Here is a 15662-nt window from a genome sequence, read left to right as displayed (position 1 = left end):
AACTTCCTACAGGCAAAATTGTACAAATTAAAGACCTTTATTGTCTATGCCCCATCTTCTCACCTCAGGTAAAATATGCCATGTGATCAAAGGGAATTGATTTTATTCTATTCAAAGTATCTTCTGCAACTTTGGATCAGAGTTTGTGCTTTCTTCTGAGATATAAAAAGTCAAGGGAAAACAATATAGACTTTATTTTAGAATCAAGTTTCAATTAGAATCAAGTTTCAATTAAACTATTTAATAAACACCTGTTAGCACAACACTGTTCTCAATCTATTTAGAGGTGATTAATAAAAAAAAAAAAAAAAGTAAAACGCTCTCTCCAGGAGTTCTGAACCTGGTGAAGAATACGCATACATATAAACAGTATTTATGATGGAAATGGCTTTGAGGGGGATGTTGAAGGATGAGAAAGAAGCTACAAAAAGACATCAACAGATATATATGGGAAGATTATTCCAGAGATCATGTTGGAATACAGGTCAATGGATGGTAGTCTGTGGATATGCTGGACCTATAAGATCAGTATGAATGAAGCCTGGCTATGTGGAAGTGGGGAGAGGGAAAAGGAGGTAGTGGGAGATAATGCTATCAAGGAGGTAAAAATTAGACTGTTAGGCTCTGAATATCAGGAAGAATATGCACAATGATTAAAAAAATCAAAAACAGAAAATGCCTTTCAAACCACATACCACAAAGAGATAAGGTTAATAAAGTTTTTAGAAAAAAAAAGGACTATTTTATTGAAAGTATAAGAACACAGTCAAAATTTAACCTGCTTAAAACTTATGAAGTGGTAACTATTTTAAAGTTTATGTTATTCCTAAAATTTAAGGGGGGGGGGAATCCTCGGAGAGTGGAAAGATAGAGGAAATTCTATCTTTTGACTTTGGTCATAGTAACTCTACTTAAGATGACCTGTTCAGGTCCTTCAGAAGTCTTCAGGGGAAACACAAACTTCAGTACATATGTCACTGAATATGGTTTGGTATTTACTTATAAATTATGTGCTATTTTTTATTTAACTGTCCATTGCTAAAAGCAAGCACTCTTTCAGTTACTAGTTATCTGAAAAATCAAGGGATTTGCCACAGGGTAAACAGAGCCATACTGCAATAACCAACACAATCAGCTCTGAATCCAGGTTCCTCAGAAACAGAGGACCCTTCTTCCCAGATCACTAGATTCCTCTTCAAACCCTGCCTTCCTCCCCATCTAATATGCAACAACAGAAGCATGCTTATGTTTCTATTATACAAGCAATAAATATTTACTGGATCTTTCACCCCTGCTTCATTTCTATGCCCCTGAACATATTTGATTCACCCTAGAAAACTTCCTGATAAGATAGAGCACAGAATAATGACAGCACAGAACACATGACAAAACAGATCAGCTTTCAAATATCAACATTGGGGGCATGTTCCTTCCCTACGTGCTTCTCTGTCCGGCAAGGTACACAAACTGCATATCACATGGCAGTTCATATGAAACTTTAATTGTCAGCTGCTCATAAGCAGAATTACTTCTGCCTCAGTGGCCATGCCTCAGATTCAGTGGCCGTTTGGGGTCTCCAGAATCATACCTTCTCAGGTTGGTGCAGTAATTTTGTAAAATCATTCTGTTCTTAAGAGATGGTCCTTTCCACTTTATTGTTGATTTTAACCAGTATCAAAATTCAAATGGGAGGGTTGGGTTGTAGCTCAGTAGTAGAGCACTGGCCTCACATGTGTGAGGCCCTGGGTTTGGGTCCCAGCAGCACATAAAAAAAAATTTAACAATTAAAAATAAAAATATGGTGTCCATTTACAAGTAAAAAAATAAAATTTTAAAAAATTAAAATGGGTGATGAATAACTGTTACAGTTCCTTGTGTGGATATCCACAAGACTGAGAAACAGATGATGTAGAGTTGGGCAAAAGTCATCTCTACACTCACTGGGGTGAAACAATGTCAGACACTTAAATGAATCCAGGATTTCAACACTGATTCAATTCTCTCTCAAGTGCCCTTGGGAAAAAAGACACACTGGAACAACAAACTGGACTATGAGTAATTATATCCTGCCAGTCAGCAAATGACTCCTGTAGTGCCACCTCTTGCTCTGACCTGTTATGCTGAGTAACTGAATTGCTACTCAAAAGAGGTGAGTATGGTTTAAATCAGAGGAATATTTTATAGTTACTGGAGCAGGGAGGCAGGGTGGGAGGAAAGGGAGATAGAAAAAAATGAACAACCAACCAGCCACCACTCAACTGATAGGAGGGTAAAGAACACCAGACCTCAGCTTACACCTTTTGCAGTATTCAAGGAAAAAGATGTTCAATCTGCTTTATTTTGACCCTGTGGTAAGCACTTTGGGTTTAACTTATTTTCATCTTATATGTCTTAATGCAAAACCCAAATACTGGGACTGATGATGCACTTAAAGAGTTAACCACATCATTAAAATACATTACGATTGGCTGGGTTTGTAGTCAGTAGTAGAGCACTTGCCTAGCACGTATGAAGCACTGGGTTTGATCCTCAGCACTACATAAAAATAAGTAAATTGTGTACATATACAACTAAAAAAAAATTTTTTTTAAAGTACATTATGCACTTCTGAAATCCTTATCTGGGGGTAAGCAACCAGCAAGAAGTTCTTGACCGTGGATTATGTGCTCTCAATTACCCTGAGCATCACAGCAGGTACAGAGCCTTTAAACACCTCACCTAACAGCTGAAGAGCAAAACTAACATCTGAAGCAATAATTCACAATGCAGGAAAGAACTATAAGTGCCAATTTACGTGATACCATCTCCTTTTATCCCAGGAGATGGGACTTAAGGGGGGAGGGCTAACTTTGGATACAAACTCACCTAACTGAAAATACGACAAATTAAAACGATGGATTCTTGTCCTGTACTGTCGTTATTTGTGCACATCCATCCTGTCAGCGGTAAACAAAGGAGGGGCTGGGAAGGTCAAGGGAGACCCTTTCGGAAAGCCGTGGCTGCCTACTCTCAGCCCACGGGTATTCACCGGACCTCCACCCTGCCCAAAGTACAGCCTGCTGCGTTCTCTCTGTCAAACCCCGGTCCCAGCCCGCAGCAGGGCTGCCGGGCCAGTCGGGGCAGAGTCTCCAAGCAGCACCGCTGCGCCACCCTCACTGGCCACGGCACGCCGCCGCGGGCTGGGCGCGCTCTGACTCCGGAGGGCGACGGGAAACCCAGAGGAGGAGGGGCAGGGCCCAGGTCGTCTGCCCCGGGACAGCGCCGGAGCCGCGACCGGGACGGCCCCGCGCCCGCCGCGCGCCCGCCTACCTCCCGCTCCGTCAGGTTCTTGTCGGGCCCCAGCAGGTAGGGCGTGAGGAAGGGCTCGGAGGGCCGCAGGCTGGCGAAGAAGCCGTACGCGCAGAGCAGCGCGGTGGGCAAGAACCAGCACTCGCGAGGGACCCGCGCTGTGCGCAGGAGCATGGTGGCCGCCGCCGCCGCCGCCCGCCGGGACACAGGGCCGGGCACATCCATTCGGGGCGCGGGAGGGGATCGGCCCGGCCCCTTCCTTCTGCTCCGCCAACTGGAGGGAGTCCCAGGTGGCGACACCTACAACCTCTAGTGACACCTCTTCTCCGCAGGGCCAGCCGCTCCGGGCCGGCGGCCGCAGGGCGGAGCCTAGCCTCCCTCACGCGTCCTGCAGAGCCGCCCGGCTCCACCGCCCGCCCCCTCGCCGCCGCCTCCAGGTCGGGGCCAATCACGGTAGGCGCCCGGCACTCAGCTTCACCCCGATTGGTCGGCGGCGGCGCCTCGCCAGACGCTGACGTTGAGGGGGCTGGCGGCGGGCTCGCGGAACGGGCAGCGCTGCCAGCCGCTCAGTTCCCGCTCGGCGTCCCCTGTGCCTCAGTGTCGGCAGGCGGTGCGAGTGACCTCCCTCACAATTTGTCACCGTCCCTCTGAGGCCCGCAAAGGTGTCCTCCTCGAAAGACGTGGCGACCACTGCCGGCAGAGGCGGGGAGTGGCAGCCCTTTTCCCCAGCGCCACGTGTGGAACTGGGTTCCTCCGCCCGAGTGGGACAGGGCCGCGAGTGGGCGCCGCGCGCCGCCCAGAGCGCGAGGGAGAGCGAGCCTGGGCGCCGAACCGCCCGGGAGCCCCGAGGCCGCCCGCGGGCTTCCCCGCCGCGCTGTTTGCGAGAGCTGTGGCGAGAACCATTGAACTGCACAGTGTAATCTACGGTGCAGAAGAAAGTGGAAACTCTGAGTCATCCAAGCAATCGGGAATGATCAATCTCATTTCAAAACAAAACAAGAGTCTTGGCATAGTTTTCAAAGACAAAGCATGACAGGAATCTCCAGGGCTTGCGCTCATCTCCTGGGTGCTTTCTGCCTGAAGCACAGCCTGACTACCCATCCACTGCAGGCAAAGCTGCATCTGTAAAGCAGTTCTTCCTGTGCAGTATTTGTAGAGTACAGATCCTGCCAGAAACCTACGCAAACATTTTTGGACCTTCTCTTTTGCTTTTAGGTATGTTATGAGAAGTCCAGCTTTTTATGTGAGCATCAGCAGCAAAGCCAGATGGAATACCATACTACTGAATGCACCAAAATATGCGAGTTGTTCAATCTATGAAAAAAAAAAAAACACAATCCATGGTATTTATACCTCTCAATGAGTCTTTTCAAAGAGTGGTTCAGGAAGCCTTGAAGGTCCTTGGGACCTTCTCAGAGGATACACAGGTCAAAATTAGTTTGTAATCATACTAAGGCTTTATTTGCTTTTACACTCCAGAGCAACATCATGTCTAATGATATTGTCACTAAGAGAATGTGTGCTTGTGCACTTTTGTGTTTAAAAAACTTTCCAGGTTTCATTTATTGTATGGTAAATATAATTTGATAAAGACCCACCCAAACCAAAGTCTTAGGGTCGGTCCTCAATTATAAAGGTCCTCAGACCATCATATTTGACAACTACTGATCTCCTGCAGTACAATTATCTAGTCCCCTAAACTGCTGCATAGTATTTGCTTCTCTTCACTATGACCAGAGAACAGTGGTCCTGTTGGCAATTGCTTTGCATTTACATTAATTGCTTGGAGAGACCAGAAGAGGAAGAGAGGAAGGAAGGAAGGAAGGAAGGAAGGAAGGAAGGAAGGAAGGAAGGAAGGAAGGAAGGGAGGGAGGGAGGGAGGGAGGGAGGGAGGGAGGGAGGAAGGCAGGCCAGGAGAAGCCTCAGAAAGAGAAGCCCACCTACCAAAAGAGCATATTTCTATCCTTTCCCTGAGACTTGGAGACCTGAATTATGCTAATCTGTAAACTATTGGTTCTGTAATTTTTCTTGGACATAAATCTGGTAGGCCTTTCAAATCCTCTTTGAAGTGATGCTAAGAATAAACCAAACAGCAGTTGTTCTTGAATTGGGTGAAAAAAAAATCATCTTCTTATTTTTCTGTAAGAGATCATGATAGGCAGAATTATAAAAATGACCCCAGTGGCCTTTGCCCTTGTGTAATCTCTATCCATTTGTGTGGGATGGAGCATGTAAATTTGATGAAATGATATTCCTGAGATTATCTAACATTTTATGGCAAATGTGTGATTCTGCATCTGGTCCCAATTCAATAAATGAGTTCTTTAAATGCAAAGTTTTCAGAGAGATTTGAAGAATGATAAGAATTTGATGTGCTGCTGCTGGAGGGGACTGTGCTCCAAAGAACATGATCAGTCTGTAGCAACTGCAACTGGCTTCTGGCGCTCAGCTAGCAAGCAAGTGGGGATCCCAGTTCTACCACCATATGGAACTGAGTTCTGCTATAGACCTCAATGGACTGGGAAGTAGATTCTTCCTCAGAGCAACTGGAGAAGAGCTTGGCCTGCTCAACATCTTAGTTTTCGCCTGTGGAACACTAAGCAGAGAACCCACTCAAGCCCACCTGGACTTCTGATCTACAGAATTGTGAGTTAAGAGATATAATTTTTTTAAAATGGTAAATTTGTGGTAATTTGTTGTATAGCAATAGGAAATTAATATAGAGGTAAATAGGATATATTTTTAAATTGAGGTAGTATTCACATAACATGAAAATAGCCATTAACCATATTAAAGTGTGCAACTCAGTGCCATTAGTGTATTCACTACATTGTGGAACCATTCTTTCTGTCTAGTTCCAAGACATTTACAACCACTCTTTCCATGAAAACTGGACAGAAAACCCATACCATTAAGCTACTAGTATCTGTTCCCCCTCCTTCCAGCCCCTAGCAAACTATAATGCTCTTTCTATCAATATGAATTTACAAATTTCATACAACATACGACTCTTCTTGTCTGGCTTTTTTAGTTTAGCATAATGTTTCAAAGTTCCCTTCACATTGTAGTATGTGGTAGTACTTCATTCCTTATTGTAGTGGAGTAATATGTGTATACTCTACATTTTGCTTATGGATTCATCTGTTGATGGACATTTGAGTTGTTCTTGCTTTTTGGCTCTTATGAATAGTGCTGGTGTGAACATTCCTGTGCAAGTGTTTAAATGCCTATTTTCAGTTCTTTGGGAGTATTTACCTAGGAGAAGGATTGCTGTTTCATTGGCAATTCTGTGTTTATTTGAGGAATTGCCAAACTGTTCTGCAGAGAAACTATACCATTTTACATTCTACAAGCAATATATAAAAGGTTCCTATTTTCCCACATCCTTGTCAACATTTATTTTCCTTTTTTAAAAATAGCCATCCTAATGAGTATGAAATGATATCTCATCATAGTTTTTATTTGCATTTCCTAATTATTGATGGTGCTGAGCATCTTTTCATGTATTTGTTGACTATTTGTATATCTTCTTGAGAAAAATGTCTATTCAAGTCCTTTGCCCACTTTTTTACTGGGTGGTTTGTCTTTTGTCATTGAGTTATAAGAGTTCTTTATATATTCTAGATACTCTGTTCTCTTATTTGGAAGGGGTAGATAAAATATTGGAAGATTTTTTTTTCTTTTTATATGTAATAGATGTGTGTTTTACAAAAGTAAGATTAGGTTATGCAGTTGTACACATTTCTGTTTTTTCTGTTTTTCTCACTAAGGAATAATTTATGGTGCACATTCTCTTTAATAAAGTATATTTAATGCCTAGATCCCATTATGTGGATATACTATATAATCCATTCATTCTGTTTCTAGTTTTCAATCACTACCAACAATACTTCAAATAACATCATTGCACAATATACCTATATCTTTTAAATTTAATTTTAATGGCATTTATTCCCAGGACTGCAATTGCTGAGATAGAGTATATGCATTTTTCATTTTAATAGATGTTGCTTTGTTGATTTCCATAAAAGCTATAATAACTTATCATTTTTACTAGCAACAGATGAGAGTATTTGTTTTTACTTTATCTATGGTAAAATTAATCACATGAGCAGAATTTTCTACTGTTGGTATCAGAAGTCATATTTGAAGGATGAGAAGAATTTGATGTGTGACTTTTACATTTTTGCTTGTCTAGTAGGTGCAAATAAGTAGTTCTCAGTCTGCAATGATTTTTGCCCTCCAGAGACATTTGTCAATATCTGGAGATAGTTTTGATTGTCATGACTTGCGGGAGGGTGCTACCAACTTCTACTGGGGAAAGCCAGGGATTCTGCTGCATATCCTGCAATGCTCAAGGCACATCCACCACAAAGAGTTACCTACTCAGAATGTCATTGAGGAAGATGAGAAGCAATGTAAAAAGTTGAGAAATCCTAGTATAAAGATTTGAAAATATTTATGGGTAAGTTTGAACATATTTCTGTTTTTGTCAGCTATTTGGATTTACTCTTCTATAAGTAGCCTACTTAGCCCTTTGCCCATTTTTCTTTTGGTTTTTCATCCTTATCTACTTATAAAGAGTCCTTTACATTTTATAAATCCTTTATCTTTTCTCTTCATTGAAACTTTCATATTTCGGCTGGGCACAGTGGTGCACACCTATAATCCCAGAGGCTCAGGAGGCTGAGGAAGGAGGATCACAAGTTCAAAGCCTGCCTCATCAACTTAAGGAGACCCTAAACAACTTAACAAGACCCTAAATAAAATAGAAAAAGGGTTGGGGATGTGGCTCAGTGGTAGAGCTCAGTGGCTCAATCCCTGGTACAAAAACAAACAAACAAACAAAACTTCCAAACCTTTATTTTTTCGAATATATATATTTTAATCTTTAAAGTGTGTTTAGACAAATAGTAAATCTTAATGTAGTTCATAAAGCAAGGGCTGAACAAATGGTTGGTCATGTCCTTGGATGGGAAAATATCATCATAAAAATGTTCTTTTCTTTTAAAAAAGGTAATCTATAACTTTAATACAATTCCAACTGAATCTAAACAATATTCAATTAAGAATACAAAAGTACCTTAAATTTTATATAGCATAACAAAAAAGTCTAAGAATAGCCAATAAAATTTTGTGCAGTAAGATTAGAGAGGGAACTTGCCTCGCTGGATATCAGAAGATTATTTAAAGGTCCTGAAATAAAATCAATTTGGCAAGATCATTAGAATAGATAGGTACATAAGTGAAACAGACCAGGGAATCCATAAATAGACCTTATTATATATGCAAATTTAATAAATGACAGCTATTTTGTTCAATTAAATGGAAAAAGGATGAATAACTTAATACATGGCATAGCAAAATAATATGTTCCAAACTCAATTTCTTTCATCTGAATAATCCCATACCACATATAAAAACAAATTCCAGATTCATAAATGACTTAATATAAGCAACAATCTTCAAAATCTAATTGACTACATGTATACTTTGGGAATCAAGTAATGGAAAGCCACTGAAATGTAAAAAATTAAAGAGAATGATTAAGTGATATTTATAAATTTGATCTTCCTGAGGAAATTGCTAAACTGATACCATAAACCTTTTTTTAGTGTCTCCTGTTTTTCTAGCATAGCATCTGGCAAGTTGAAGAAACTTCATGAATCTTGGTGAATGATGGTCCCTTATAGATAATTGATTCTGATGCCTTAAGTGGTTCATTGTAAAACCTCAGGGGTAGCTGAGCTAGAAGGAATCTACAAAGCATTGGGGAGTGAAACATTTTTATCCTGTGGGGTAGTACAGGTAGGAAAAGAGCACTGATTCATACCTATTGAATGGTATATAGAATTTTAGAGCAAAAGGAAGAATTAAGGTCAGCTTTTCTGTTGCATTACTTTCCAGAGGAAGATATATAAGTTACTGAGAAGTTAAGGGACATGTGATATGGTACAATCTGAAAAATGTTGTTGGCCTAGTTTGAACTTTGTTCTACAGTAGAGATGATGGGATTCAGTAAATATAATTGTAATCATAGAGTGCTTATTTTGGAAAGAACATTGAAGTTGAAGCCAAGAAATGTAAATCAATTTACCAGCATCACCTAGAGAGTTAGTGGCAAACTTGAAATCGTTTGATTGTGTAGACCTCACTCTCATACTGCTCCTCTATGCCAGGCCACCTCTGTGCTCTCTCTCCCAGACAGCATTTCTTTGTTCTCAGCATATGGCCTGCTCTCCCTCCTCTGCATCCATGTATTCAACCAAATATGGATTTTAAATATTCAGGGGGAAAAAATCATGTGTGTACTGAACACATACAGACTTTGTCATTTTCCCCTAAACAATATAAGACCTAATTCATCTGTAGCTTCCTTATAATACCTAACACAATGTAATGCTATGTAAATAAAGTATGAGGGAATTACACAGGTTATAAATAAATATTACACCATTCATATAAGGAATTTGAGCATCCACAGACTTATCTGTGGCAGGTCCTAGAACCAATTCCATGCAGATATGGAGGAACAGTGGTACCACACGACAAAGCAGTTCTCCTAGAAAACAGAGTATTGAAATGCCTTTCAAAATGTATTTACTAGAACTTGAATTCTTACTATAGTCCTGTAAGTATAATAGGGAAAAATATGCATGTTCCTATAATTTATAGAAGGGAACACTGAAAGACAAAAAAATCTTCATCTTTCAAGGTCACATTTATTCCCTCAACCTGAGTTCATTGGGAGCCTAAGGCACTGCATTAAATGTCATACAAAAAAAGATAAGACCCTCCATAATCTCAGGGAGCTCCTATGATGAATGAGTAGTGAATAAGTTACCCAAGTCCCCCTGAAATTCCCCTGAATTCACAACTTGTTTCACAAACAGAAGCCAAGTTGTGTCCTGACAGTAATCATATACTGAATGATTATGCTGTGCTATTCAGTAAAATACTAACTCAGCTCACAAGTACTCTCCTCCCTGTTTCTTAAATACTTGACCCAGAATTTTGTAGGTAGTCATTAAGACATTGCCCCAAAGCTTAGCTGTGTCATGGAGCAGCTCATCTAAATTAGGGCTGCCTACTCATCAACTGCTGGACTGTGGGGGCTGGGAATGTGGTTCCTGCAGGTGAGGCGTTGCCACACCCACAAGTCCCTGTGGGAAAATGCTCTGGAGCATTCCCAGTGTTCACCGTGTAGCTTCATTCCTCCCTCCTGACTCTGTCTGTCTTCCATCACCCTTTGACACCTAAATTGGAATGCTGCCATCACTCATCTATCTCAAAAAATTCCATCCTCTGTGAAAAGTTGGTATACCCAACAAGAACCAACCTGTTATAACCATAATTCAGATATACTTAAACCACTACCTTAATCCTCTACTTGTGTTTATTAGATTTGTCAGTTTCTTTTTTCTTTTTGTGGTACAGGTTATTGAACTCAAGGCATTTGACCATTGAGCTACATTCCCAGCCCTTTTTTACTTTTTCTTTTCTTTTTAGTACCAGAGGTTGAATGCAGGGGCACTTAACTGCTGAGCCACATACCCAGCCCTGTTTATTTTTTATTTTGAGTCAGGGTCTCACTGAGTTGCTTAGGGACTTGCTAAATTTCTGAAACTGGCCTTGAACTTGTGATCCACCTGCCTTCAAGATTCCCACACTGTTGGGATTACAGGCATACTTCACCATGGGCAGCTTCAATTGTAGTTTTCTTGCCTCTAGTATCTCTCTAGCCCAGGCCAATCTCTGTACCACAGTTCAAATGATCTTATTCAAACCTAATATTACCCTTGTTCTGATCTCTGATTAGACTCCTTGGGCTGGGCTGGTATTGTGGCTCAGTGGTAGAGTGCTTGCCTGGCATGTGTGAGGCTCTGGGTTTGATTCTCAGCACTATATATATATATATATATATATATATATATATATATATACATAAATAATCCACTGACAACTAAAAATAATAAATATTTTAAAAAGAACCCTTTGTGCTATTGAATAAAGCAGAAACTCCTTATTTCTGACTTTTGATAAACCCTACAATCTCATTCTTTACTAGCCTGTACTAATATGAATTTTTAAAAATATTTTTTCAGGAGTCTTATCTTCTCCACCACTACCACCCTCAGCCAAGCCATCCTCATTTCCCCTCTGGACTGATGCAGTATCTTCCTCATTCCCTTTGGGACCCCACCTTTTCCCTTCATGTCTACCCCACAGTAGCCATGAAGCCTAAAGCAGATCATGCCATTCTTCTGCTTAGCTATGCTATTCTTCTGCTTTACTATGGCCTGTGTCTTCATCCTTTTTCTGTTGTGGTAACTGAATACCACAGACTGGGTAATTTATAAAGAAAAAAAGATTTATTTAGCTTATGATTCTGGAAGTCCAAGAACATGGTGCTGGCATTTGCCTGTATCTGGTGAGGGCCCTTCTGCTGAGGTGAGGACTCTCTACAGAGTCCCAAGGCTGCTTAGGGCCTCGTGTGGTAAGTGGGACACATGGAAGAGCCAGAGCCAAACTAACTTTTATTAACAGACCACTCTTGAAACAGTTCATTAACTCATAAACCCATTAGCCCCATGAATGGATTAATCCACTTGAGGGCATAGAGTTCATGACCTGATCACTTCTTAAAGGTCCTACCTATCACCACCTCTTAATACTTTACAAGAGGAATCACATGTCAGCATGAGTTTTGATGGGGCATTCATACCATAGCAGCCTGCGAGGCCTACTTGGTCTACTCACTCCACCTCAGTGTAACTGTGACCCATTGCTCTCCGTCTTCCCACTCTGGACCAGCTACACTGGCTTCTTCATTCCTTGCATTCAGCGAGCACACTCCCACCTGAGGACCTTAGTGCTTGCTGTTCCTCTGCCTTGCACACTCTCTTCCTACATATGTGTATGATGCTCTCACTCCCTATTTTCATATTTCTGCCTAATTATCACTTTATCCTACTTAAAATAATGTGTGTCCCATGCTGGCCAGTCTCTGTCCTCTGGTCTGCTTCATTTGTCTTATCACCAATCACTACTTGCTATGTTACCTGCTTCCTTGCTTCTCCCATCCCCTGGAACAGACATCAGGATAAACACTCTGCAACAGCCACAGTTGCTTGCTGATCTGGAATAGTGCTCAGCAGCAGGATCACACTCAATCTGCATTTGTTGAATGACTGAATGAGGTGTCATTTCCTCTTGGCCCACTCCTCTGTTACCTCCTGGGCACTTGTTCCATCCGCTGTCCCCTTTTATATAGTAGTATATAGACAGCTGTCACATTTGTCTCTCTTGCCCCTTACCAGTCTGTAACATCCTCGAAGCAGATGTCTTATTCATCTTCATATCAGTCCTAGCACTCAGCACAAATTTGTTGAAAATGAATAGAGTAAGTGCCAATGGAAGATTTGGAATGGTACAGCCACAGTGGACATAGTGAAGCCTTTATGAATCCTATCTTCAGGAGGCTACCCGCTACTGAATGCTGGCATTTTTCAATGTCGATGCCCAAGGCAAAAAAAAATCTCCTTCCAGTGTGGACCATCTCCCAAATTTCCCTTTCCTTCCACCTTCCTGGACCTCCAAAAGCCATCTTCGTGGCAGTTCCATCTGAAAGTTTAAAAACTAGCCAACTTATAACACTTCTCACAAAAATGTCTTATAAACACCGATAACCTGTAGGATCAATAAGAAAAGGAAACTGATTTTCTTAGAAAAAAGGCTTTCACCCATCACCCAACTGGGTGGTAGGAGTCTATGAACCTCATAACAACTCTACAGGCCAATCTAGGGAGGAAGTTTATTGTAGTAAAAATGCACTGGATTAGGAAGTGGGAGCCATGAATTCTAGCTCAGGTTGTTTTACAAATAGGTTGTGTGCCCTGGATAAGTGTCTATACTTTGCTACTCAGATTCCTGTACTGTGGAGATAGGAGCTAGGTGATTTTTGGAAGTCTTTCAATAGAGAACCAGGAAGTTTTCTATTGATTCAGCTGGGTGATTGCAGCCAAGCAGCAGCAACAGATTTCGTCCTGGAAGAGGACTCATCTCTCAACACCAGTGACCTTGAGTATCCAGGGTATGATGAGCAGAGTCTGACCCGGCATGAGATTCTGTTTGTACTCCCCTTCTTATCAATACAACTGCCTTCCTCAGCCAGCAGCAGCTGGGCTCCTACCTGGATAGGAGAGGAGAAAAGGGGAGGGGTCCAGCCTGCTTCTAGCCAGCTGTGAGAGGTATGCATAGCTGGGAAGGGCTTACTCAGGACTGTGAACTTCTAACATGGAGGTGCTCATCTCAGCTCTGTTGTAGGATTTTTCTCTGAGAACTATTACTCACTTGGCCCAGGATGCAGGGTGTGGACTTGGGAAGTTCTCAGGGAGGTTCTGGAGCTTGCCAGAGGCATACTGGGAGCAGACAGTCACCAATGAGATGGCAGCCCTGTATGCACCATCTGTGACTCAGCCAAGCAGCCTCCTCAGTGTCCTGGAATCAGATTTCCACCCACGTGAGAATAGAACTAACTGGACTATTTAGCCATGCCAATAGTGAAAGAACTTTTTTTTTTTTTTCCTGAAACACTTTTTTTTTTTTTTTTAAAGAATGCATCTGGACTTTTAGGGGAGATGTGTTAAGTACTGTTTTATAAAAGCACATGGCCTCTTGTAACCTCTGAAAGTAGCATTCACTGTCACATGTGAATGAGTCACATGTTGAGAAATTCTGAATAAACTGAAACAAGGGTGTGTTGATTTCTGTCATCAAATATTAATTTGTAGAAACATAATTGACCCAAGCAACTGGTCTCAGTTAAGGTGCCTTGACCTTCTCAATGCCCTGTGCAGAGGCAGCCAGGCTGAGTCTCCTGTGCTCCAGCCCCGTGTGGCAGGGAGGAAGCTGGGCTGGAGACTTCTCAGGGGTGGGGAGAAGGGCAAAGGACAGAAACAAGAGTTTCCCAAGTGTCTGTAAGCAAGGTTGATGAGCCCAGGGTGCTCAGCTTAGCTAAAGAAGTGAAGCCTTGAGGGAGCCCTGAGGTGTGATTTCGCAGAGGGCCTGAGGGAACTGAGGGCCTGGCTGAGTCTAAGGGGTGATGAGGGCTGAGGCATGGGGGAGATTCTGGCCCAAACGGGGTTCAACATTCTGTAGGCCTGTTCTGAGGCTGTGGCTTAGGTTCTGCCCACAGGAACCGGCTGCTGAGGTAGAGTGGAATACAGACTTAGAGAAGGCTCTGGAAGACCACACTTAATGTCCTCCATGTTCATGTAGATTGAGGATCTGAGGAACAACAGAACACTGTCAGAAAGGGTTTTTAAAAGCATGACATCAGGTTTAAACAGGGCAGTACTTTAAAGGTGGCTAGGCATTGGAGGACTAAATGTAGTTTGGTAAAATAAGCAACAAACATAATTATTTTAAAAGAAGTTCTCTTACTATGAAATAGGGAAAAACCTTTTATCTTGTGAATGTTGAAAAGGTATAGTGAGTAACATGTTAGGGAAGGGGTGTGTTGGGAGGAGGATGGAAAAAGGTTAACTATAAACCTGTGTTTACAAGCTGTGATAAATGGTCCCTTCCTAAAACAAACACCTGGTTGAGGAAGCTTATTGCATTTTGTTTCATAATCTAGGGTATAGTCCAGATGATTTCAAATCTGGGAGAAGCTGTTTATTTAGAGTGTATGACAACAAACCACAAAATGTTAAGAAACTAGCCTCTGGTCGGGCACAGTGATGCATATCTGTGACTCTAGCAACTGGGAGGCCAAGGCAGGAGGACCAAAAGTTGGAGGCCAGTCTGAGCAATTTAGCAAGACCCTGTCTCAAAATAAAAAACAAAAAGGGCCAAGGATGTAGCTCAATAATAATGTTCCCTAAATTCAATCCCAAGTACTGGGAGTGGGAGGAAACTAGCTACTAAGAAGGAAATAGTATGTTTTAGTCAAATGGAGCTTTAACAATTAGAAATTTGATGTGATGCTGATCCATAAGCTGGGGGTTGGGGGGGGGGAGGCAAGGGAAGAATGGAAGAATTTTGGATTGGGCAGAGGGGATTGAGGGGAGAGGAGGGGGGTATGGGGATGGAAAAGATGGTGAAATGAGATGGACATTATTACCCTGTGTACGTGTATGATTGCTCAAATGGTGTGACTCTGCATCATGTACAACCAGAGAAATGAAAAGTTGTGCTTCATTTGTATACAATGAGTTAAAATCATTCTATCACATATAACTAATTGGAACAAAAATAAAAAATAAAACAATTAGAAATTTGTAAATAAGTAGGGCTCTGTCAGATGGTGCTCTGTACCTAAAACTTCCTGTTTCTATAAATGGTTTGCAATAAATATTTGATTAATTGAG

The 15662-nt window shown here is 41.6% G+C and overlaps 2 protein-coding genes across 3 annotated transcripts in view; one reads left to right on the top strand and one right to left on the bottom strand.

Moving 5' to 3' along the window:
* Slc19a2 (solute carrier family 19 member 2) overlaps positions 1-4354 on the bottom strand; it is a 31598-nt gene extending 27244 nt beyond the window's left edge. The window contains exon 1 of one of the 2 annotated variants that reach the window (XM_026405260.2): positions 3310-4354. In XM_026405260.2, coding sequence (XP_026261045.1) covers positions 3310-3513 — 204 coding nt within the window. In that variant the 5' untranslated portion in view covers positions 3514-4354. The remainder of the gene's footprint in view (positions 1-3309) is intronic. The other variant, XM_026405259.2, reaches the window with a different exon arrangement.
* An 861-nt stretch (positions 4355-5215) lies between these two features.
* Firrm (FIGNL1 interacting regulator of recombination and mitosis) overlaps positions 5216-15662 on the top strand; it is a 363157-nt gene continuing 352710 nt past the window's right edge. The window contains exon 1 of the mRNA XM_026405226.2: positions 5216-5934. The gene's annotated coding sequence lies outside the window, so the exon portion shown is untranslated. The remainder of the gene's footprint in view (positions 5935-15662) is intronic.

The sequence above is a fragment of the Urocitellus parryii genome, chromosome 9, assembly GCF_045843805.1.
Source record: "Urocitellus parryii isolate mUroPar1 chromosome 9, mUroPar1.hap1, whole genome shotgun sequence".
In the NCBI taxonomy this organism is placed as follows: Eukaryota; Metazoa; Chordata; class Mammalia; order Rodentia; family Sciuridae; genus Urocitellus; species Urocitellus parryii.
This window is presented reverse-complemented; position numbering and strand designations above follow the sequence as displayed.